The following is a 25,187-nucleotide window of genomic DNA, read 5'->3' as shown; positions in this document are numbered from 1 at the left end:
AATGAATTCCATCCAAACAACTGTGGAGTGACATAGCACAGAACTCTCAAACAGCTACTGATTTATTATCATTTCATTGCCCCTATTTTCCCAAGATGGAATATCAAGTTAAATGAATGAAGCTGAAACTCTTTAGGGCTTCTGCTGGTCTCCCATCATTCATTGGAAAAGGCAAAATCTAATTGCGTCAGATCTCACGGTTTCCAGGTTGTCTGGATGTGGAGTAGAACCACCACTACCCCTTACAAAGAGAATGCTTGCCAAAGGACAGAGAATTCCTAAGCAAGAGTTTCCACTCTTGTAATTGTAATAGGACCCTGCAGAAATTTAATCCTTTCAGCACAATGCAATTCAGCTCACATTACTATACCAAGCTCAAATTATTCATGCAGCATGTTGAAAATAAAAATGACTTTTACTTTCAACCTTTCCCACAATGATACCTCTAAACTAATATCCACTGGTTTCTCCCCACACATTCACAAGGAAAAGTACAATCATACAGCTCATCTGAAACACAGAAAAGGTGATAACACTGTTTTCAGTGCAGGCTACATCATAGTGGGGGTAATAGATGAAGCATTGTCAGACGTCTTCCGGTCCAGAGAAGATCTTACTTTGTCCAAAGCAGTACAGTTAGCCAGGCAGGGTGAACTTCACATGCAAAAGAGGCTATACATCCAGGGTGCTAAAGAGCCTTCCTTGGGGCAGACCACCGACTCAGACCAATTTATTAATCCTAGGGCTATCAGCGCACCTGCTAAAAAAGAGAGCCAGTACAAAGAGGGCACAGTTACTGCCATTGTTTCATGTCTGTGCTGCGGAGGGAAAAAATTCAGCAGCACGAACCTTGCCCAGCCATTAATGCACGGTGCCGCTCCTGCCACAAGAAGGGGCATTTTAAAAATAGCAGGCTGCATCAATTGGAAACTTGCATCTTCAGGTCAAAAATTTAAAGACAAACCATTCCAATCTTCACGTGTCAAACAAATAAAGGATACTGAAGGACAAAACGTATTCTTCTTAGGTGAAGTAGTAAGGCCGTAAGATGATTTTTTGTGTGCAGGATATCACAGTAAATGGCCAGAAGACATCATTTAAACCAGGCATGAGCAGAAGTGTCCATTCTTTCCGACACTGCACCATGACTGAAGTCTGAATTTCTCCACCTGCCTACCTTTCAACTTTACAGCACAGGAGGTATACCACTCAAGGTGCAAGGAGAGATGACTGCTACATTTCAATAATAATAAATATATAGTAATATACTCCACTAATCTCACAGCAATCCCAACCCCAAAGTTCTTAAATCTCACTGTCCTCTTTGCATTCTCAGAACTCCAAAATGACTCACCCAGACACAAAAACACTGTCAACATCTTCATAACCAAATCTCAAGTAAAAGACTTTCATCCTCTAGGAGCCATCCAAGTGCTTCCAGATCCAGAGATAACCCATAGCACTGCACTAAAACACCTTCCAGAAGACAAGAACTTTCTCCCAGCTGTGGCAATCCTCTACACCAGTACCACCTGCTCTCAAGCAAGCCTGCTATAATCAAAGCTTCTGGAAACCATTCACTAACACTCGCAAGTCCAGGAACATCCATAAATTTTTCAGACACTGTTTTTTTTCCCCCCCAGTACAGCCTCCCAGCGCCATCAGAACTTTAAGTCATCTACCATTCCGACACACCTCAGGGCTCACTCAATTCTCCAAAACCCTCCATGCCAATACAGTCTTGGCAGACCCCATAATCATTTAGTTTCTTCTCTAATGCTCCCAGTCCATAGGATCATTCTCAATCCTTTGCCCCAGCCCCACCACCTCACCTGCATAGTGCAAGAATGCTGTCAGATATAACTTGACCAAATTTTACCAGCATTCTTCACGAGGCCAAAAGGTAAACTGTGCCAAATTCTGCCTGCTATCGTTCACAGTTGATAGGCCAGCAAAAGGAAGGAAAGTTTCTGACCGTTAGCGTGTAGACTTTGGGTGTGATTTTCCCGGACCGCTGCGCCGCTCGAGAAATTTATGCGGTAAGAAAAAATGGGATTCACGACTGGCATCCGGCTGGTCACGATCTTCCCGAATCATTTTTTATTGCATCGGTGAACAGCGGAGGCTGATTACCATATGGAATTTCCATCTTTTTAAGCGAGCCCGGGATTCAATAATCCGGGCTCACTAAAGTTGCTGCCCCCTTCCGGTGGAGGTCCACATCAGCAGGGATCAAGTATGGTCCCCACCAATGGGGACCAGGCATGATGGCCTCATTGGTGGGACTAAAGGCCATTGAGGCCCCCTGGAAGGTCAGAGAGGTATCCTTTGGGCAGTACCAGCCTGGGACCCTGGAAGTGCCAGCCAGGCATCCTTGCACTGCCCATCAGGTATGGGGGCAGCACTTTGAAGCCGGTCATCCGGGGGGGGGGGGGGGGGGGGTTGATACTGGGAGATGGGTGCGCATGCACACTAGTCCCCCGCTGCAGTCTGATTCCAGCCTCTCAATTCCCATATTCCCGCCCGTTGGGTACTTAGTTTTGTTTGGAAAAATCATCCCCCCTTATGTTTAAATAATCTGATTGGATAGCATAAACATCTGATAGCAGACAGATATGAACCGCAGCGCTTTTGAGAGCAGGTCTGGGCACCAAAGAATTGGTCATGGGAAAGAAAGAGATAAGGAGGACAGTCTTGGGCATGCGGGACAGCAGATGCTCATGGATATTATTGGGCTGGCTTTCAATCTATGGTTTAAACAAAGAACTCAATGCACCATTGGATTTTTCAGATTGTAAAAGGAACTCTTAAAGGGAAATAAGGCCTCATCAATATAGCACCTAGGTTCACAAGGTATAAAAGATGCTGCAAAAAGAAAACAGGCTCTGGCAGTGAGACAGAAGTGACTTGGCCAGTTGTCTTGCCGATGAATATCTACAGTTAACAAAGCCTAATCACCCACTGGGTGCTGTATGTATCTCTTGTAGCATTACTTGTCCACTGCTTGCATTGTAATGTTTATGTAACCAACTTTAGATTTGTGTGGTAGTGGTTTGGAATCTGTGTTGAATATGGATTACAATCTTACAGATGAAATTGTGTAATTTTTCATTAATCTCAAGTAAAAGAATCCTAAAACCTGTAGACACCAGATTTGAGGCCTTACAAATTAGACAAACACCAGAAATCACCAGCAATTACCAATTAGTCAAAGTTCATTGACACTGTTCCCAAAAATTTCATTTTGTAAAATGGCAAAAGTATCAACACCATTTAATCAAATTAAACACAATCTGTGCACCTTTTTTTTTAAATCACCTGGGAGCTTAGGGAGTCTACAGTTTCCCATTGTTTTCTCCCATAGCAATGCCTCAACCAGTGTTGGCGCAATCCCTTTTCTCCCAATATAAACTGTTGTGATCAATTGAAATTTGGTATTCCTACTTTTGGCTTGATGAGTGCAAGATAAAAAGCTTCAGCAATATGTCTCTCTTATTCAAGTTCTGCACGACCAAGCAACTGTAAGAATACTGTATGGATCCATAGCTTTCACATCGACCAGTTTATGACTCAAAAATATATTCCTTAAATGTTTTCCAGGATCAGAATATATTGCAGATTTACTGATGAAAATGAGTGAAGATACTTTCAAATCTCACTGAGAAGCATACAAAGTGAAAAAAATATACACTAATGCAAAAAGAAAGCTTTTATCTCACTAAGGCTTTAAAATAGTGATCATGTTTCCTGAAAAGACATGGCTTTTAAAGTCATGGAGCTGAGGAGGAGCTCTATATGGGTAGTTGTTTGATTCATGTACTCAAAAGGTTAAGAGAGGCCTGAATGCTCCTTTGATTACTGATTGCATGACTCAGCACTACAAACATCTAATTGATTTGTTCCCATTGTTCAAATATAGCCCTGGGATATAGAAAAGATCCCTTATAAAAAAGTTTACTGTTCCTTTTGTTGCAGCTCATTTTTTGCCTTCGAGCTCACTTCAAAGAGAAATCGTAACAATGTGATCCCAAATTTCAGAATTTTGCCTAGGGTCTTCAGTTAGTCTTACAGTGGTTGAACAGCTGCGAGTTGTGTCGGATACTATGCACTCGAGGCCAGCATCAGTCTTTTTACTCCAATCTATTGTTAGCAAGTTGAGGTGTCAGCATTAAGTGTTCTAGAATGGCTATTCTTGGTGCTCCACACTTTGAGTATGCACAGTAGATAAAGCATAACATTCAGAGGCAGTAATTTAGTGGATTGACGCTCTTTGAGTACAACATCTTTAAAATACCTGGGACAGAAAATGGGAGCCCCATTAGTACCCATTTGGAATTCCCCCAAAATGGCATCCATGATACACAATCAGACTCAAGATAATTAACACCATACATCATATTTGGATGACACAAAGATTGGACAGGTGGTTAACAGTGAGGCAGTGTGTCTTGGGCTACAAGAAGATATAGGTGGAATGGTCAAATGGCAGATAAGTGGCAGATGAAATTTAACCCTGAAAAGTGTGAGATGATACATTTTGGAAGGAGTAATTTGACAAGAAAATACTCAATGAATGGTAGGACACTAGGAAGTTCTGTGGAACAAAGGGACCTTGGCATGTTTGTCCACAGATCTCTGAAAGTGGAAGGGCATGTTAGTAGGATGGTGAAAAAGTCATATGGGACACTTGCCTTTATCAATCGAGGCAAAGATCACAAAAGCAGGGAAGTCATGTTGGAGTTGTATATAAAACTTTGGTGAGGCCACAACTAGAGTACTGCATGCAGTTCTGTTTGCCACATTATTGGAGGTATGTGATTGCACTGGAGGGGGTGCAGATGAGATTCACCAGGATGCTGCCGGAGATGGAACATTTAAGTTATGAAGAGAGGTTGGATAGGCTTGAGTTGTTTCCATTGGAGCAGAGAAGGGCGGGGGTGGGTACCTGATTGAGGTGTACAAGATTATGAGAGACATGGACAGAGTGGATAAGGAGAAGCTGTCTCCCTTAATTGAAGGGTCAGTCACGAGGGGACATAAGTTCAAGGTGAGGGGCAATGCAAGGAAAAACCTTTTACCCAGAGGGCAGTGACAGTCTGGAATGTGCTGCCTGGGAGGGTGGTGGAAGCGGATTGCCTCACATCCTTTAAAAAGTATCTGGATGCGCACTTGGCACATCATAGCATTCAGGGCTTTGGGTCAAGTGCTGGCAGATGGGATTAGGTGGGAGTTCGGGTGTTTCTAACGTGTCAGTACTGACTCAATGGGCCGAAGATCCTCCTCTGCAGTGTATGGTTCTATGATATTTAGTGAGGGTCAATGCCCTTTGAGCTGCAATGACAGGTAGCAAATCATAGCCAGGCACAAGTCAGCCCCTTTAAATTACCACAGCCATGCAAAAAATTTAAATGGGGCGTTTACTGAAAGAAAATCGACCATATACTAGTAAAATAGTTCCACATTATGTCATTGAGAATATTAGCACTATTAGCATAGTGAATATTAACCAGAGATATACAGGCAGGCAGTCAGCAAGCAATGCTGAGTTAAATCTAACCGTGCCATATTGCTCTAGCTAGCACCCTCAACCTCACACAGCCAAGCTCGTGCTCAATAGCAGGAAGGATTCCTCACCAATACTATTTAAGGGGATTGCCAACAACTAACAGATAAGTTGCTGGTTCATTTTCTTCTGGTATTTGCTACAGTACGAAAAGTATTTTGCGCTTTCTATAGTTCTTTCAAGTTGCAACGGCCTACAGGGGATGGTGGCAGGTGCTGAAAGACTTTTTTGTTGACTTCAAGGTTTCAGCACAAACCAGTTGCTTCCACACTAGATTAGTAGGTGTGCACCTTGAAACACAGAATGAATTGGAGTCACACACTGCAGGACAAACTAATGAAAGGAGAGGAGCAGGATAAGGATAGATCTGCTTTGGACGTTCAGGGAGTAATTCTCATACTGAACCTCTGAGGAACAATTGGACGGTTACCATCCTTCAGTTAATATATTCTCATTAAAATCAGTCACCTGCTGCAGCCACAACTGTAATAACTCAGTTTCTCTCCCACAGATGCTGCCAGATATGCCAGTATTTCCACCTTTTCTCTTTTATTTTAGGTTTGAGAATACTATCTCTGATAGACTCAGCTCCAATGGCCCTGGCTTCAGCAATGACATTTGATGATGGCCAACACTTTCTCCTCCATGGCATTTCAGATATGGAGGTATGCCTGGTCTCCTCCAGTTAACTTCTGCTGTTGGTTATGTGTCATTTCTTCCTGCTGTTAGAGTTGAATAACTGGCAGTGTGGGATGTGGGAGTGAGGCTTGCAGCAGTGCTAAGTAAGGACGAGGTGAGGCTCATGGATATGAGTTATGGTCCCTGATTGATAAAGATCGTTTATTGCTAGATGACATAGAAACATAGAAACATAGAAACCCTACAGTGCTGAAGGAGGCCATTCGGCCCATCGAGTCTGCACCGACCACAATCCCACCCAGGCCCTACCCCCACATATTTACCCGCTAATCCCTCTAACTACACATCTCAGGGACAATTTTTTAACCTGGCCAATCAACCTAACCCGCACATCACGTGACAGATGGGGGTGTGGTGTCTTGAGCAACACGAAGGGCTAATGGTGCATTTGGCAGGGTGCCTTCCTGTGTTCTGCCATTATTCAATGTTTCCCAGGTTAATAGCCTTCTGTACAACTGCCAGCATGTTCTCCAGCCACAATGCATCTCCTCGATAAAAGGTTTACACAATATTCCCAACTAGCTGGCCAGCAAATTGATTCTGGGTCCTGTGCTGATGTGCATTGAATGAGTGTGGCTTACTCATCCACTGAGATACCCTTGTCTGTTTAGGGGGCTATTTAGACCCTGATAAAACTTACGCATTTATTTTCTGCAGTCTTTGCAACGGATTTGTGTTTAGTGCTTTAAAAACACAAAACGCTAGAAATACTCAGCAGATCAGGCAGCAACTGTGGAGAGCAAAACAGAGTTAATGGGTAGGATTTTCCACTCCTTCCGTGGCACAGTTTGCAGTGGCAACGACTCCTGTTCCCGCCGCCAGGAGGTTTCCCCTTGCTCACACCCTCTGCTTAGGGGAAAAGGCGAGGGGATGGGTCACCATCGGCAGGACCCAGGGCTGGTGGGAACAACCAGAAAATCCCACCCAACGTTTCAGATGTGCGACCTTTCATCAGAACTGAGAAAATTTAGCATGCAAAGAAGTGGTGGGGAAAAAGAACAAAAGGGAAGGGCGGTGATAGGGTGGAGATTGACAAATTCAATGACAGAAGGTTTCATGGTAGAAAAACTGAAGGATTTTCAGATTTCCAGATCTTCTTGCCGAGACCTACAGCAGTATTTTCCTTTTGTAGAGTTTGTGTCACGTGATAGGGTGCTGCTGTGCGAAGTCTGATCTTACAAAGCCTAATGTCTCTCCAGATGTTATAACACAGTAAGAAGTTTAACAACACCAGGTTAAAGTCCAACAGGCTCTAGATGTTAGTCAGTCTGTTAAAAATATTGACTTCTCCCAACTCAGGTGACAACTATTCTCCATTATGAGTGCTGCTACATCATACTTCAAGATTGATGAAGTGATCTATTTTCGTTGGTGTCATTGCTTTAAGCTCGAGGTAAAGATGGTTCTTATCTATTCCAATCTCAGCTCCCAGTGCTGCAGGAGCAATCCCATTTACACTGCAGGGCAGATTCACAGCAATGACACCACAAAAACAGCTTTCTTAACAGAATGAGGATGTAAAAGCTTGGGCTAGTAATCAATGCCTCGCCAGAAAATCAAGTTTGATCCTCCATCTGCGTGTGATTAACTGATCTCATGATGTGGAGATGCCGGCGTTGGACTGGGGTGAACACAGTAAGAGTTTTAACAACACCAGGTTAAAGTCCCACAGGTTTCTTTGGTAGCAAATGCCATTAGCTTTCGGAGCGCTGCTCCTTCGTCAGATGGAGTGGAAATGTGCTCTCAAACAGGGCACAGAGACACAAAATCAAGTTACAGAATACTGATTAGAATGCGAATCCCTACAGCCAACCAGATCTTAAAGATACAGACAATGTGGGTGGAGGGAGCATTAAGCACAGGTTAAAGAGATGTGTATTGTCTCCAGACAGGACAGCCCGCAAGTCCAGGAGGCAAGCTGTGGGGGTTACTGATAATGTGACATAAATCCAACATCCCGGTTTAGGCCGTCCTCATGTGTGCGGAACTTGGCTATCAGTTTCTGCTCAGCAACTCTGCGCTGTCGTGAAGGCCGCCTTGGAGAACACTTACCTGAAGGTCAGAGGCTGAATGCCCGTGACTGCTGAAGTGCTCCCCCACAGGAAGAGAACAGTCTTGCCTGGTGATTGTCGAGCGGTGTTCATTCATCCGTTGTCGTAGCGTCTGCATGGTTTCCCCAATGTACCATGCCTCGGGACATCCTTTCCTGCAGCGTATCAGGTAGACAACGTTGGCCGAGTTGCAAGAGTAGGTACCGTGTACCTGGTGGATGGTGTTCTCACGTGAATAGTCCATGGTGAGTCTGATGGTGGGATGGACTCACCATGGACTACTCTCCGGAATCGGTTGCATTCTTGGACACACGCATCTCCATTAAGGACGGTCATCTCAGCACCTCACTGTACCGCAAGCCCACGGATAACCTCACGATGCTCCACTTCTCCAGCTTCCACCCTAAACACGTTAAAGAAGCCATCCCCTACGGACAAGCCCTCCGAATACACAGGATCTGCTCGGATGAGGAGGATCGCAACAGACACCTCCAGACACTGAAAGATGCCCTCATAAGAACAGGATATGGCGCTCGACTCATCGATCGACAGTTCTGACGCGCCACAGCGAAAAACCGCACCGACCTCCTCAGAAGACAAACACGGGACACGATGGACAGAGTACCCTTCGTCGTCCAGTACTTCCCCGGAGCGGAGAAGCTACGGCATCTCCTCCGGAGCCTTCAACATGTCATTGATGAAGATGAACATCTCGCCAAGGCCATCCCCACACCCCCACTTCTTGCCTTCAAACAACCGCGCAACCTCAAACAGACCATTGTCCGCAGCAAACTACCCAGCCTTCAGAAGAACAGTGACCACAACACCACACAACCCTGCCACAGCAACCTCTGCAAGACATGCCGGATCATCGACACGGATGCCATCACCTCACGTGAGAACACCATCTACCAGGTACACGGTACCTACTCTTGCAACTCGGCCAATGTTGTCTACCTGATACGCTGCAGGAAAGAATGTCCCGAGGCATGGTACATTGGGGAGACCATGCAGTCGCTAGGACAACAAATGAATGAACACCGCTCAACAATCACCAGGCAGGAGAGTTCCCTTCCAGTCGGGGAACACTTCAGCAGTCACAGGCATTCAGCCTCTGATCATAGAAAAGAATCATAGAAACCCTACAGTGCAGAAGGAGGCCATTCGGCCCATCGAGTCTGCACCGACCACAATCCCACCCAGGCCCTACCCCCACATATTTTACCCGCTAATCCCACTAACCTACACATCCCAGGACTCTAAGGGGCAATTTTTTTAACCTGGCCAATCAACCTAACCCGCACATCTTTGGACTGTGGGAGGAAACCGGAGCACCCGGAGGAAACCCACGCAGACACGAGGAGAATGTGCAAACTCCACACAGACAGTGACCCGAGCCGGGAATCGAACCCGGGACCCTGGAGCTGTGAAGCAGCAGTGCTAACCACTGTGCTACCGTGCCGCCCTGATCTTCGGGTAAGCGTTCTCCAAGGCGGCCTTCATTACACACGACAACGCAGAATCGCTGAGCAGAAACTGATAGCCAAGTTCCGCACACATGAGGACGGCCTAAACCGGGATGTTGGATTTATGTCACATTATCAGTAACCCCCACATCTTGCCTCCTGGACTTGCGGGCTGTCCTGTCTGGAGACAATACACATCTCTTTAACCTGTGCTTAATGCTCCCTCCACCCACATTGTCTGTATCTTTAAGATCTGGTTGGCTGTAGGGATGATTCACATTCTAATCAGTATTCTGTAACTTGATTTTGTGTCTTTGTATGCCCTGCTTGAGAGTACATTTCCACTCCATCTGACGAAGGAGCAGCCCTCTGAAAGCTAATGGTATTTGCTACCAAATAAACCTGTTGGACTTTAACCTGGTGTTGTTAAAACTCTAACTGATCTCAGCCAGGTGCTGGTATTAACCTCAATGAATGGTCCATTACTATAGTCACCTTGCAGCTTGTAACTATGAACATCAAGCCATTAGCAGTAGAAGCTTTGTAAAGTAATTGATAGCTTATTTTCCAGATCTGCAGCAATTTGGCATTCCTTCCTTACTGGGAACCTAATTCAAATTCAATCGAATCTTTTCCTCAAATTTACTAGATTCTTTGAGCTTCAATTAGTCAAATGCCCAATTTGAACAGTAAAACAGCCAAATTCCATGCTTTAGCCACAAATCTGAAACAATTTGAGACAAGCGCAGAAATTTAACATTGCACTTGCAAATTCTTCAAAGTATAGGTACTTTGACAGCTCTCGCTTGCTGTTTGTTTACTTTGCAAATACTGGTTTAGGAAATCCAAAATGTCATTGCATTCATGGAAATATTCAACTATTTTTGGTTTGTGATCTGCAGAACTTTCTTGCCTCGATCTACACAAATCAGTCTAAACAATCTGTTTTGCAACTAATTGCAAATCACACAAATTCCAACTCCTGTTTAATTCATAAAACTGCTCCAATTAATTAACAGACAATTAATGCTGAAATTGCAATACATCAGTTTCTGATTTGAACTGAACTACTTGATGACTACTGCAAATTCCAAGCACACCTTATGGGACTTTTTTTCCCTCAAAACTATTCTCCCATCCAGTCATGGGTCACTCTACCACGTACTACATGCTGATTGGTCAAGTGGACAAGCAAACTACTCAAGGGTGTTACCAACATTGCTTTGTTACCAGCTCCTTAGAAATGTACAAGAATAGCCTGGGGATCTTAACATTCTTTGGAAACACCTGGTCTCTGCTCTGAACTTCTCCCTCACAAACATGATCAGTGAGGAATCATAGATATGAATTTAAAAAAGGAAATACTTGTGATGGTGATTGAGAAATGAATAATGACTCAGGCACGAGGGGCATATCCCTTGCTCTTCACAATAATGCCAAGCAATGTCACTTCCAGCTTAAGAAAGCAGACTGAGCCTTGGTTATTATCCCATCCAAAAGACAGCATCTCCAACAATGTAGGACTCCCTACACTGCTTTGCATTCCTTCTATTCTCTCTATGGACTGCCATTAGCACCTCTTAGCCACAAAAACAAGGGGAAAGGCTATGACTCATCTTTCATTCCCTCACCCTACACTATCAATACCTCCCACTTTCTATGCCTTTTAGCTTTGACAAAGGCTCATCTGGACTCAAAACATTAGCTCTTTTCTCTCCTTACAGATGCTGCCAGGCCTGCTGAGCTTTTAGAGCATTTTCTCTTTTGGTTTCAGATTTTAGCATTCGTAACTTGCTTTTATCCAGTGTAGGACTCAGTACAGCATTGTGTAAATGAGTTTGGAATCTCTGGAGTGCGACTTGAGCCAAAACAGAGACAGGAGAGCAATGAACTGAGCCACAGCTGACACATATTAACTATGATTCTCTCATCAGACGTGCAAGTCCAGCTGTGTATTTCTGGCACTTTGTCTTTATTTTAGATTTCCAACATCCACAGGTTACGTTATTCCATACTTAAGTATCTCTGTATTGGCAGATTGGCACCAGAAGATCCATGCAAGCACACCTGACAAAACTATCATGGCCAGCCTGTGCTTCTGCTTCCCCAATGATAACTATTAATCGGGGAGGCTGACAGAGCAATTTAGAAATACATTTGAGAGAACAGTGCTTTTTGTACCACTCTCCCAAGAACTAGTACACAATTAAAAATCACCTACTAGTTGAACCTTATTTGCATTAGTTTACATACTTAAGGTTACTGTGTGTAAAACTAACCCACCTCTCTGAATGCTGATTATGGTGAATTAAGTGAGGGAAATCGTAGACTACCTACCCCCTTAGCTTGTTTTGTCAGGGATGGAATGTGTAGAAAAATGCAATTTTTAAATGTCAGGAATGGTAGAATAGTGGTAATGTTACTGGGCCAATAATCAACAGAGGAGAACTAAAACTCTGGAGACAAGTTCAAATCCCACCAAAGCAGCTGGGAGAATTGGGTAGCACAGTGGCTTGCACTGCTGCCTCACAGCACCAGGAACCCAGGTTCGATTCCAGCCTTGGGCGATTGTATGAAGTTTGCACATTCTCCCCGCATCTGCGTGGGCTTCTTCTGGGTGCTCCGGTTTCTTCCCACACTCCAAAAACATGTAGGTTAAATGGATTAGCCATGTGGGGGAAATGGTCTAGCTAAGATGCTCTGTTAAAGCGTTGGTGCAGACTCAATGGACCGAATGGCAAAATTTAAAATTCATTAATTACTAAATCTAGAATAAATGGCCAGTTTCAGAATGTGATCGTAAAATTACCTGATTGCTGTAAAAACACATCTGCTTCACGAATGTCTTTCAGGAAAGGGAATCTGCCATGTTTATCCTGACTGGCTGACTCATAACTGTCCTTTAATTGCAAACCACTCTTATCAAACCGCTGTGAAAAAATCTAATTAGAATAAAGCCAGAAAGACCACTATGAATGAGAAAGAAAATGATCAAGAATGAGAGAGGCACATCCTTTCCAGCTGACCCTATAAAAGCCTTCCCTGCTAAAATCTGGGAACTTATTCCAAAATTGGGAGAGCCATCCCACGGACTAATCAAGCAACAGTCTGATGTAATCAATGTTATTTTGCATGATAAGCATTTACACAGTCAAAAGCTATTTTGTGCTAACAATCCATTTCAAGAACTAAACCAGTTATTGCATTATTGGAAACCAGCGAGATTAAATAGACAGCCTAATTTCAAGACAATTAAAGAATAAGCAATTAATTGATGGACGTGTTAATAAGGCTGGTAATATAACCTTCAACATAATAAAACATAATTATAAACACCCATCACTTGATTTTAATGCAATTATTAAAAGTCATGAGAACTGTAAAATGCTGCCTTCCCAGACAGGCTGGAAAGATTACATGAACTTTTAGACCTTTTGTTAATCTTGACTGAAGAAATGAATAGGCCTTTATTTACGATGCCTCAATTACAAATGACAGACAGTTATGTTGGCCAATTATTATTTGACACTTAGGCTTCAGAGGTGCCATTGTATTAAGGTTAAGACAACACAATTAATTAGCTAAAACCAATGGGCTAGCTCTTTACATTATTGACAAATTATAGACCAATTGGTTGTTTTCCAGAAATTCACTAAGGTGAACTTACAAAAAACTTGATGTGCAAAATAAAGGTCTTGAGAAGCCATCTTGGGTTAACATGTTATCCATGTTTTCAAGAGCCTGATCTGAGAAGGATGGTAAGAAGTCTGCTTGATTGTTAAAGTTAAGCTTTCTCATCTTACTGTTAATTGACATTTTGCTTTTATATCTTTTTGACTGGTTACATTTTTAATGGTTAATAAACTTTGAATTCTCCATTTAAAGTGTTATTTTTTGCCATGTGGTTGAGTCTATAGAACCTAGTGTGGTTTACAATTGGAGAGTTATTGCAAACAAGTAATTCCCATAAATCTTAGTTCAACAATGCTTTACTGCTAATGTTCCAGATTCCATCATCATCCAAAGTGGCAGCATAGTTGTATACAGTTATGAGCGAGTGACTCTGGGAGTCTTCAACATTAACTGCAAGCCCACAAGGGAAAACACTCAGTATCCACCCTTACAAACTTCTTCAGAAACTTCTATGCTTCAAGAAGATCACATTCTTCTAAACTCTAATGAGTACTGAGCAGGACAAATCAAATCTAGCCAACTATCACTCCATCAGTCTTCTCTCAGTGATCAAAGTGATGGCCCACAGCGGTATCAAGCAGCACTTATTCATTGATTTCTAACTGTGAAAAGTGAATCTTTGCAGTCACGGCACAATGGTTCAAACATTGCCTTTGTCTAAGGTTTACTGTGTTTGTGGCTGAATTTGGAGCCAGAAGTTGTTAGTTATAAATAAATATGCTCAGCCATTATAAGATAAATTTATTGAACTCCCAAAAAAATATATACTCACCCACCTAGGTCACTCGGCCTCGGACCTACTTTCAGCCTTGGTCAAAACATGGACATAAGAAAGGAATTCCAGAGGTGCGGTGAGTGTGACTGCCCTTGACACAAAGAAACATTTGACAGAGATAGACATCAAGAAGTCCAGGCAAAATTGAAATCAATGCCAATTATGGAGAAAACTCTCCATTGGTTGGAGTGCTACGGAGCAAAATAAATTGGATTGATTTCCATTATTGTGATATTATTATTATTGTGATACAGTGAAAAGTATTGTTCCCTGCAAGCTGTTACAGTCAAAACATACCATTCATAGAGTACATGGGGAGAAGGAAAGGATAGGGTGCAGAATATAGTCTTGCAGTTACAGAGAACAGAAAGATCAGCTTAATGCGTGATAGGACCATTCAAATGTTTGATGGAAGAAGTCCGTTGGTATGTATTTTTAGACTTTGTTTTCCCGACGAAAGAAGATGGAAGAGAATAAGAGAACATGAATACAAATATGGGCGGCACGGTGGCACAATGATGAACACTGCAGTCTCAGAGCACCAGGGACCCGGGTTCGATTCCTGGCTTGGGTCATTGTCTGTGCAGAGTCTGCATGTTCTCCCCATGTCTGCGTGGGTGTCCTCCGGATGCTCTGGTTTCTCCCACAGTCCAAAAGACGGGCTATTTAGGTACATTGAGGGAGAATTTAGCATGGCCAATGTACCCGAACAGCACCAAAGTGTGGCAACTAGGCGATTTTCATTGTAGTGTTAATGCAAGTCTATTTGTGACAGTAATTAACAAACAAAACTAGTCCAGTCTTTGCTGGCTGCTTCCCCAAGGCAGCCCGAAGTGTAGATGGAGTCAATGGACAGGAGTTTGGTTTGTGTGATGGACTGGGCTACATTCACAACCCTTTGTAGTTTCTTGCGGTCTTGGTCAGATCAGATGGTTGCGGTGTTTGGATGTCAATCATCTCAGCTTCAGGACATCTTTGCAGGATTTCCTCAGGATAGTGTCCTTCACCCAAAAATCTTCAGTTCTTTCATCAATGATCATCCCTCCATTATAAACATTGAAAGTACAGATGCTCTCTGACTTTTAGTGTTCAATACTATTACCAATTCAAATAAGGAAACAGTCATGCCAACAAGACCGGGAAAACTTTCAGGTTTGGGCTGATTGGTGACAATGCTATTTGCAACCTCACAAATACCAGGCAGTGACCATCTCCTCTTGACATTCAAATGGCATTACCATCACTGAATCCCCCATTATCAACATCCTTGGGGTTACCATTGACCAGAAAATGAACTGGAGCAGCCACATAAAGACTAACTACAAGGGCAGATAAAGTCTAGGAATCAATTTGCTTCCTGATTCACCAAAGCCTGTACATCTATAAGGCGCAAATCAAGCGTGTGATCGAATGCTCCCCCCTTGCCTAGATGAACATAGGTCTGTCAATACTCAAGTTCAATATTCAGGACAATGCAGCCTATCCACTACCTTAAACATTCACTCCTTCCATCAGCAGCACACCCTGGCTGTAGTGTGCCAACTGCAAGATGCACTCCAGCAACTCGCCATGGCTCAGTCAAGAGCACCTTCCAACCTGTGACTTTTACCATTAGAAGGACAAGGAGAACCAACACATGGGAAGACTATAATTGGCAAAATTACCTGCAAATCACACATTGTCCTGACTAGGAACTAAATTGTCATTCCTTGACTGTCGCTGGGAAAAAATTCTGGAACTCCATCCCTAACAATATTTAGGTTGTATCTATACCAAATATTGGTGCAGTTCAAGAAAGCGACGCACCAGTCAGGGACGGACCTCGCCAGTGGCACTCATCCCATTGACAAAAAAAAACTCTACAAGAACAGTTAGAACATTCCATTCCCTAATATCCTTGCTTTGAGGTTCGGAGTTCATACAAAATACCATATATGATACTACAAGAATTTTCAAATGTTCTATTACTTCAGTAGCATTCATTCTGGAAGCCTTGACACCAAAGTAAAAGCATATCAAGTATGCTAAGCAAGAATAATGCAATAAAATGCTTACCTTTCAATGTTACAATTTAGCAAAATAGTTAAATGCTCAAACCCCTCAGCGTCACAATTATTTGCCAAAAACCTTTCCTTTTTTTTTCGAATCACAAGTCTCATTCCTAACAACTAAAGCAGAAAAATGCCACAACGTTAATGATAACAGCTGAAACAGCTTGTACAAGTAATATAGCACGTTAACCATCATCACCAACATGTCCAGACCAGCACCATACATATTTCAACACAGAAAACAAAGTCTTTACTAGTCAGCTGTTAAAACAAAACTTCAGAATTGTAAATTGTACTTCAATGCTATTAGTGAAATTCTAAAACAAGTCCTACATTAATCTCCCAGGAAATCTTCAAAATATATGTGAAGATGACATACAGGCACTTTTGTGAGAATGGAAAAAGTTTAGATTAATGCCAAGAGTTACTCATATAACCTCCAGGTTCAATCAGCTCATCAGGAGAGTGGGAGTAGTAAAAAGGAATGAATGAAAATTGTGAAATCCTTGTAACTGCCCCCTGGAAGTGGGTAAGGGGACACCATTCACACAAGAACAGGATTAGTTGGGGTAGTTTCCATCCAGCTGCGCTACCCTTTGGTGCAATACAATTTACAGGAAAAGTAAGGAATTTCAAGCTTTAATTGCATTCAGTGCAAAAGAGCTTCTGTGACCTTTTGGGCTCATCTCTAAATTTAAAAAAACTTTACACTTGTGGTAAGTCTGCCTGCAAAATTGATCACAATGCCAATATAAATTAACCATTGCTGAGAGCTTCTGCTAAATGCTTATTTGCTGGCCTTCAAGGAGGCTTAAAATTCAATTTGTTCTTTTCAAAATAGTAGGCACATTTTTAAAATCTCAAAGATAAAATACAATGAAAGTAAACGAGCAAAAGCACTTGAAGGGAATAAACTTGTAGGGCCACAGGGATAGGGCAGAGGAACGGGATTGGCCAATTTGTTCTACAGCGATCCAGCATGGATTCATTGGGCCTAACGGCCTACATCGGGGCCATAAATGACTACAACTCTTTAATAGGATCGTAAAAGCTCAGATTGATATAAAAAGGAAGTGGTTAGTGACATGGGTTCAAATCCCTCCATAGCAGTTGGTAGAATTTAAATTCAACTAAATATAATTAAAAATGCATAGAAAGCTAGTCTCGATAATGGTGACCATGATAACCATCATCAATGGCTGTAAAAAAAAAACTGGTTCACTGATGCCCATTAGGTAAGAAAGTCCATCATGTGACTCCAGACAGCAATGTGGTTGACTCTCAACTGGCAAGTCCTTCAGCTCAAGAAGAACAAACTCTGGTCTTGCCAGCAATGGCCACATTCCATAAACAGCTGTACTTGAGTAAGCAACACTAAAGGGTATTAGGTGGAATCAGACCAAGACAGAATACAATAAGATATAAATCAGGTTTACAGTGCGTGTAAGTAAACATACAAAACATGGTAAACAATGTTAGTGAGCTGCAGATGCAGACTGTCATGATGCTGTTGTGATAATAGAAATGTCGCACAAAAAAACCCAGCAGGACTGATAGAGACGATTTGGGGGGGGGGGGGGGGGGGGGGGGGGGCGCCGATGTTCTGGATTGATCAAGGATCGTAGTATCAGAAAGTTTAGGTTAGCTGTTGAAAAGGACAATCCAGAGTAAAGATACTTAATTGGAGGAAGGCCAACTTCAGTGGGATCTCGGTAAATTAGAATCAAGATTGGCAGGTAAAACTGTAAAGGAACAATGACCTTTAGACACATGATTCAGGTACAGTTACTGTACATTCTCTCAGAAGGCAAAAAGTATGGCTGTGAAAGCCAGAGATCCCGAGATGACAAAAGAGTTAGAATAAGATGAAGCATAAAGTGGGTGAAAATAATAGATGTGAGGTTGACAATAAATAAGAACCAGGTCAACCATAGAAAGTTCAGAGGGGAAGTGAAAAATGAGAGCGATAAAGAGAGAGTTTGAGAAGAGACCGGCAGCTAATACAAAAAGGAATTCAAAAGCCTCCTATTAGCATACAAATAGAAGAACTAGAGGAACTATGAGGTCATTTAGGAGGAAAAAAGGATTCTACTCATTGAAGCAAAGAGCATGTCCAAGTTACTGAATAAGTATTTTGCATGTGTCTTAAAGAAAGCATAAGATGCTACTCAAGTCGGTGAACGAGTGAGTAGTTGAGATACTTGCAAGCTAAAACCTGATATTAGAAAGGCTGGTTGTACTTAAAAGTTGATGAGTCACCAGGACCAGATGGGTACATCTGAGGATATCGATGGAAGCAATGGTGGAAATTGCAGAGGCACTGGCCATAACCTTACAACCCTCAGATACAGGGGTGATACTCGAAGACTGGGGTATTGCAACTGTTACATCCTTGTTGAAAGGAGGGTATAAGGATAAACTCAGCAACTACAGGACAGTTAGTTTAACCTTGGTGGTGAGAAAACTTGAAAGACAATAATCCAGGACAAAATTTAACAGTCACTTGGACTATTGTGAATTATGGAAGGCCACACAGATTTGTTAAAGGCAAATCTGGTTAACTGGCTTAATTTTTGTGATGAAGTAACAAAGAGAGTAATGTAGTTTATATGTATATGGACTTCCAAAAAACATTTAATGAAGTGCCACATAATGCAACTTCAATTTTGCTGCCAAGTCTATCAAATAAAAGGGACAGTGACAGCATGGGTGTAAAATTGGCCGAGTAACAGGAAACATGAGATTAGTGGTGAACAGTTGCTTTTCAAACTGGAGGAAGATATGCAGTGGGGTTCCCCAGGGGTTCGTATTAAGACCACAGCTTTTTTTGACGTATATTAATGACCTAGATTTGGGTGTACAATTTCAAACTTTGCAGATGGCACAGACGTTGGAAGGAAAGATTCTGAACTGTGAGGTTAGTATAGGACTGGCAGGGTACAATGGGGGGGGGGGGGGCACATGTGACAGAAGAAACTGAATATAGGGAAATGTGAAGTGATATACATTTTGGTAGAAAGAACAAGGAACAGAGATACTTGGGGGTATATGTGCACAAATTATTGAATGCAGCAAGGTAGGTTAAAACGAGAAGTGGTTAAAAAAGCACAAGGGTCCTGGGCTTTATAAACCGATGTATAAAAGTACCAAAGCAAGGACGTTTGTGACAAACCTTTATTTTTTATTTAAACTTAAGATTTAACAGGCGCTCAAAATCATGAGGAGACAGAGTAGAACAGAAGCTGTTCCCAAGGTGTGGTGTTGCAAGGGTCGGGCAACGATATAGGCAGGGTTCCAAGGCACAACATAGATAGCCAGCAGTTCAAGTCCAATTAAGAAATAATTTATTAATTAATCCACATGAAGGCACATAGCCAAGTTCATAGCCGTGAAAACAGAAAAGGTTCTAGTTACCAAGGAGGGTCTTATCCAGTTCTTAGTCAAATTCTAAATCGGGTTCATTGTCCATAAAGCACACAGTGAATTTGCGCACTTGGCAGGTAACCCACACAGGAATCCATCACGTTCCTAGCTTTCACCCTAATGCTTCCTTTTTTAGCAGGGCTCAGCACTTGGCTTAAATGGTCTGATAAGGTTGTATAGCTGGTCCTTGCTTGCACTGATTTAGTCTGTCATGTGACTTCCTGTAGCCATCTTGGTCAACATGGCTGTACTCAGCATGAGGGGTGGATATAATCTAGAAAATGGAGGGATCAGTGTCGGAAATACCACCCCACCAGCACCCAGCCCCTTGTGATATCACAAAGGATTGAGATTCAGAGAAGTCTTGGAGCTTGACTTCCCTACGTCATCGTACAAATGGTCTTGGAGGTTTAGCCTAGCAGGGGAGTGTAACTACGTCATATACCCTAGACCGACAGAGCGGTCCTCTTCTAGGGGGTCAGCGCTGAGCTTTGGGAAGGACGCACATGGAGCTGTGAGCGAAGGGGGACACCCGCCTAGCCAGCCAGATCAGCCGAATCAACCCTAGCGATCAATGGGGTGACAGATGTCGCAGCCAGATTCAGAGAATACAGACTGGAAAAAGAAACAATAGTGACACGAGGAATAACTTTTTTTGAAAATGCACTAAAATGGTTAGGACTTGCAGTATATTTCCCAAGAGAGAATGGGGGAGGTAAGTTCATTTGTGGCTTTCAAAAAAAGTAATAGAATAAGCAATTGGAGAAAAAAAAATAGCAGAGCTATAGGCAGACTTGTGTCAGACTTTCTAGTACCACAAGCATTTCATTGATGTACACCAATCAGCTTTCTCTATAGCCTCATCCAAAGTCCTCACTGGAGTCCGATGCAGCAGAATTAGAGTGCATCTTTATCCTCCAGCAAGTTGGCACCTGCGCTATTCTTTCCCTTCTCCCCTGCTTGAACACACTTGTGCCAGTGTCCCACCATGTGTGGATGCTACCTTTGTGCGATTCTCTAACTTTTGCTCAAATCATTATCTGAACTGGTGGCTGTGAAATTGAATGATGGTGTCTCTTCATCTTTACTGGATTCTTGACTTTTCACCACTGCCTGGATAAATTACAATTCTTGGATATCTGAAAGGAAAAAGGAAGAGCAGCTGGGTTGTGGTGGGAGAGAGAGAGAGGAGAAAGTGAATATTCATTCTCTCATCAATTGTTTGACTTCACACCTACCTCAGCTCATCTGCTGCTGAAGCCCTCATTCATGCCTTCATTACCTCTAGACTCAACTATTCCTCCCTTGCTGACCTCTAACCGTACATTCTCCATAAATGTGAGCCCTTTCAAATTTCTGCTCCCCATATTCTAACACGTGCCAAGTTCTGTTTCCCCCCATCATCCCTATGCTGGCTGAAATACTGGTCTGTCAACAGCTTTATTTTATCAAATTACTCCATTGTCTGCAGCTTGCTCCAGCTCTACAATCTCCAGGATATCAGCTCTTGTCTCACCCTGCAGCTGAGGTGACTGACCTCTTAACATTCACAACCATCTTCCTTTGGAGAGTTTTCCTGATTCAGATTGATATGACTTTTGCTGGGGCTCCTTGATGCCAGTCACATACAGCCTAATATCTAGGGCAGTCACTCTCACCTCTCGTCAACTTTTTTGTCCATGTTTGGACCATGGCTGTAATGCAATCTAGAGCCGAGTGGACCAGACAGAACCCAAACTGAGCATTGGTGGACACTTATTGCTGAGTACACGCCACCTGATGGCCCTGTCAATAACACCTGCCATCATGTACTGATGATTAAGAGTGGACTGATAGTGAGGCAATTGGCTGGGCCGGATTTGTCCTGCCAATTTTCCCACATGGTCAAGCAGATGCTAGGTGTTGTAGCTGTGCTGGATCAACTTGGCAAGGGTCTCAGTTAGTTATGAAGTCTTCAATACTACTGCCAAGATGCTGTTTGAGCCAACAGCTTGCAGCCATAAGATGTGGAGTGAATCAAATTGGCTGAAGGCAGGCATCTATGATGCTGGGACCTCAGGAGGAGGTCAAGGTGGATCATCCATTAGTACTTTTGGCTGAAGCTGGTTGCAAATTTTTCAGTGTTTTCCTTTCCATTGAAAATGCTGTGTTTCCCATCATTGAGGATGAGGCTGTTTGTGGAGCTTCCTCCTCTAATTATTTGTTTAGTTCTCCACCAACATTCATGACTGGATGTGAAAGGCTTCATAAATTTGATCTAATCCATTGGTTGCAGAATCACTTTGCTGAATATCTCTTGGTGATCCGGTTGTTTAGCATTCAAGTCAAGTCATCGCATGTTGCAGTTTCACCAGGTTGATATTTCAGTTTTAGTCATGGCTGGTGTTGCTCCTGGACTTACTGTCCGACACTCCTCATTGAAATAAAAATAATCTACTTGCTGGATAAGAATAGTAGAATGAAGAATATGACAAGCCATGAGATTATATTGTTGTTGAATACAATAATGATCCACAATACTCCACAGATACCCAGTTTTGAGTTGCTACATCTGTTCTGAATCTATCCCATTTAGCATGGCAGTGGAGTTCCTCAGTGTGCAGATGAGACTTTTGATGGCAGTGGGATCTACTAGCTCTTCTCTCCGCTGTTGCTGGTTTTTTCATCCACTGTTCTGGATTCAGCTAGATTAGTCAGTAGTGGTGCTATCAAACCACACTTCAAACAGATTTTTGAAGTCCCTCATCTAAAATACGTTATGAGACATTCCTACCATCATTGTTTTCTTCCATATAATGTTCAACTCGGATGAGATTTTACTCTCACTTTTCTATCGCAGTTTAATACAAACGAGTGGTTTGCTCGGCCATTTCAGAGGGAAACCACACTGCTGTGAGTCTGGGGTCACCTGTAGGCCAGTTTGGGTAAAAACAGCAAAATTCCTTCCCAACAGGAGATTAGTAAACCAGATAGGTTTCAGGATGAGCCTCATTACTGAGGCTGTTTTTTTGGGTCAAAAGTTATTAATTGAATTTTAATTCCACAAGCTGTCATAGTAGAATTTGAACTTGTATGCTTACAGCATTAGTGTAGCCCTCTGAATTCTTAGTCCAACAACATTACCACTGCACCAACATCAATAAAGATTAGCAGACTTTGAGTAACTTTCTGCTGACACTTTCGACTCAAAACTTGTTCACTGTTTACTGAAGTATCACTGACTTAAACTGCTTTATGCTCCTGTTGCTGCTTTCCTAAATCACAGGTCTTGTCCAGACAGCTGTTGGCCAAATGCAAGACTGTCAGAACACTTGCCAAGACCAGGAGAACTGCTAAAAATGTCTTCTCAGCAGTTGGTCTTAATGAGTCTTACATTTTTACATTTGGTTTCCAGCTGTTTGCACAAGATGTACCATATGCAGACTACCAAGTGACACATCCATGTCAGCTAATGAAATGGAAGCACAGCTGGAGTAATGGCAGGACTCACTGAAAACAATGAACTTTACAGCAAACAGCAAAGCAAAGTCTACATACAGATTCTACAACTGCAGCAAATAGAACTTATGACTGAAACTGCAGTAAGTTCTCCTGATGAATAGTTAAATAGTACAAACTGTACGCATTAAATCAATTCGATCACTGACAGCAGGGCAAGAGGCATGATTAACACGGGGGAATTACTCCTAACCGGACTTCTAGCCAGCCTATTGCATTCCAGCTTCTGTAACCATGACAATATACAAAACTCTGCTGCCCATGTCCCATTCACATATCACTCCACGCTCACCGACTTATCACTGGATCCCAGTCAAGCAACATCTCCATTTTAAAATTCCCATCCTTGTTTTCAAATCCTTCCTGGGCCTCACCTTTGCTGATCTCTAATCTTTTCCAGCCCATCAACCCAAGGTATGTGCACTCCGACAATTCCCATTCTAAAATAGCTCTATCATTGACAGACATGCCTCCAATTTCCAAGACCCAAGCTCTGGAATTCCCTCCCCAATCCTCTCTTCTTCACCATCCTCTTTTAAGGAATTCCTTAAAATCTACTTCTTTGACCAACCATCTGTCATTTGCATTAATATCTCTTTATTTGGCTCACTGTCAAATTCTGTTTGATAATACCTTGGAATGGTTCACAAAGTTAAATGCATTATTTACATATGCAGTGTTTTTGTTGGTGAGCGAGTCAGTTTCCCAAACCTATGGTCTAACTGGCACAGGCTCACACTTCTAAAACATGTTATGCAACAAATAAATGTGTCTTGATCATAAATGAAGGACCCTTTGCATTTGATATCAAATCTAGGACCCATCAGCCACCAGTTGCTGACTGAAGCTCAGCAGAATCAGCCCATACACAAAGACTGCAATGCTGAAAATATGAAGGAACTTTGAAATGGTAAGCAAAAAAAATTTGCATAATGTTTACAAATCGCATTAACGTTATACTTTTGAAAATATCATTTCCAATTGTCAGAAACTATCAAATATCTGTCTATCATCAAGGTTTAGTTGCACATATGCTGTTTCCTCTTTGTAATCGAGTTTCCCAGAATCAGAAAAGCAAACTAAAATGTGGATCTGAGTGTTTGTAAGATATCATAATTATAGTATTTATTTACAACATGAAGGACAAAAGAATCAGAATTAGGAACAAGTCCCAAAGTCAGTGGGTATGTTGTATTTACAAAGCATATCATATGCAAGATTGAAATAACAAAGTTTACACAAACAGATCAGGAATTCATGGCTCAAAAGGGTGGCTTATTACACATAAATCCCAGTATGTACCAGTTTTCTTTGGGTACCACAACTGATGTTTGCATAGCAAATAAACAATTATAAACTAATGAGTGAACCATCACTTGCAATTGTAATAGCATGTATGACAGAAAAATCACCATCTAGAGTTTTCTTCAAAAGCGGACAAAAATAACATATTCTCAAATGTACTGGAAAGCTTGAATATTTTGATGAGACTATACAAGTAATACCATTTATATGTTTATGGACTCAGAATCAGAGAATGATCACAGCCTAGAAGGAGGCCATTCTGGCCATAGTGTCTGCGCTGATCCTCTGCAAGGGCAACGCACCCATGTACCCAAATTATCTCCTTGTTAAAGGCAGCCCATTGTTTGCTTGCCAATATTTAATTCTAATTTAACTGGACCAGATCTGTTCTCACCATTTTATTTGGCCCTCCCCAAATTAATTTTTACTCTAGATTGATCCTTGGTCTTTTCAACAGATAATCTGAACCTTGTTGATATGGCCATTGTCCATTAAATATTGTTATATTGACACTTTATTCACTTCACCCATTGCATTCCAAATAACAAGATTCAACAATGCCCTCTTCCTCATTGGATTGGAAGTATACATGTAGAAAATTCTCCTCAACAATCATTCTTTCTCCTCATCATCCTTTACAATTTATCCCGATCTATATTAGGA

At 42.2% G+C, this 25,187-nt stretch overlaps 1 protein-coding gene across 5 annotated transcripts in view; it reads right to left on the bottom strand.

The window, feature by feature from the left end:
- The window catches only part of rbbp8 (retinoblastoma binding protein 8), a 147,111-nt gene that overhangs the window by 106,467 nt on the left and 15,457 nt on the right, over positions 1–25,187 (bottom strand). For 3 of the 5 annotated variants that reach the window (XM_078216439.1, XM_078216440.1, XM_078216445.1), the window contains exon 1: positions 16,303–16,438. The exons of the other annotated variants lie outside the window; for them this stretch is intronic. In XM_078216439.1, coding sequence (XP_078072565.1) covers positions 16,303–16,406 — 104 coding nt within the window. In that variant the 5' untranslated portion in view covers positions 16,407–16,438. Of the gene's footprint in view, positions 1–16,302; positions 16,439–25,187 lie in introns of those variants that run through there. 5 annotated transcript variants of the gene reach the window in all.

The sequence above is a fragment of the Mustelus asterias genome, chromosome 7 (assembly GCF_964213995.1).
Source record: "Mustelus asterias chromosome 7, sMusAst1.hap1.1, whole genome shotgun sequence".
Lineage (NCBI taxonomy): Eukaryota > Metazoa > Chordata > Chondrichthyes > Carcharhiniformes > Triakidae > Mustelus > Mustelus asterias.
This window is presented reverse-complemented; position numbering and strand designations above follow the sequence as displayed.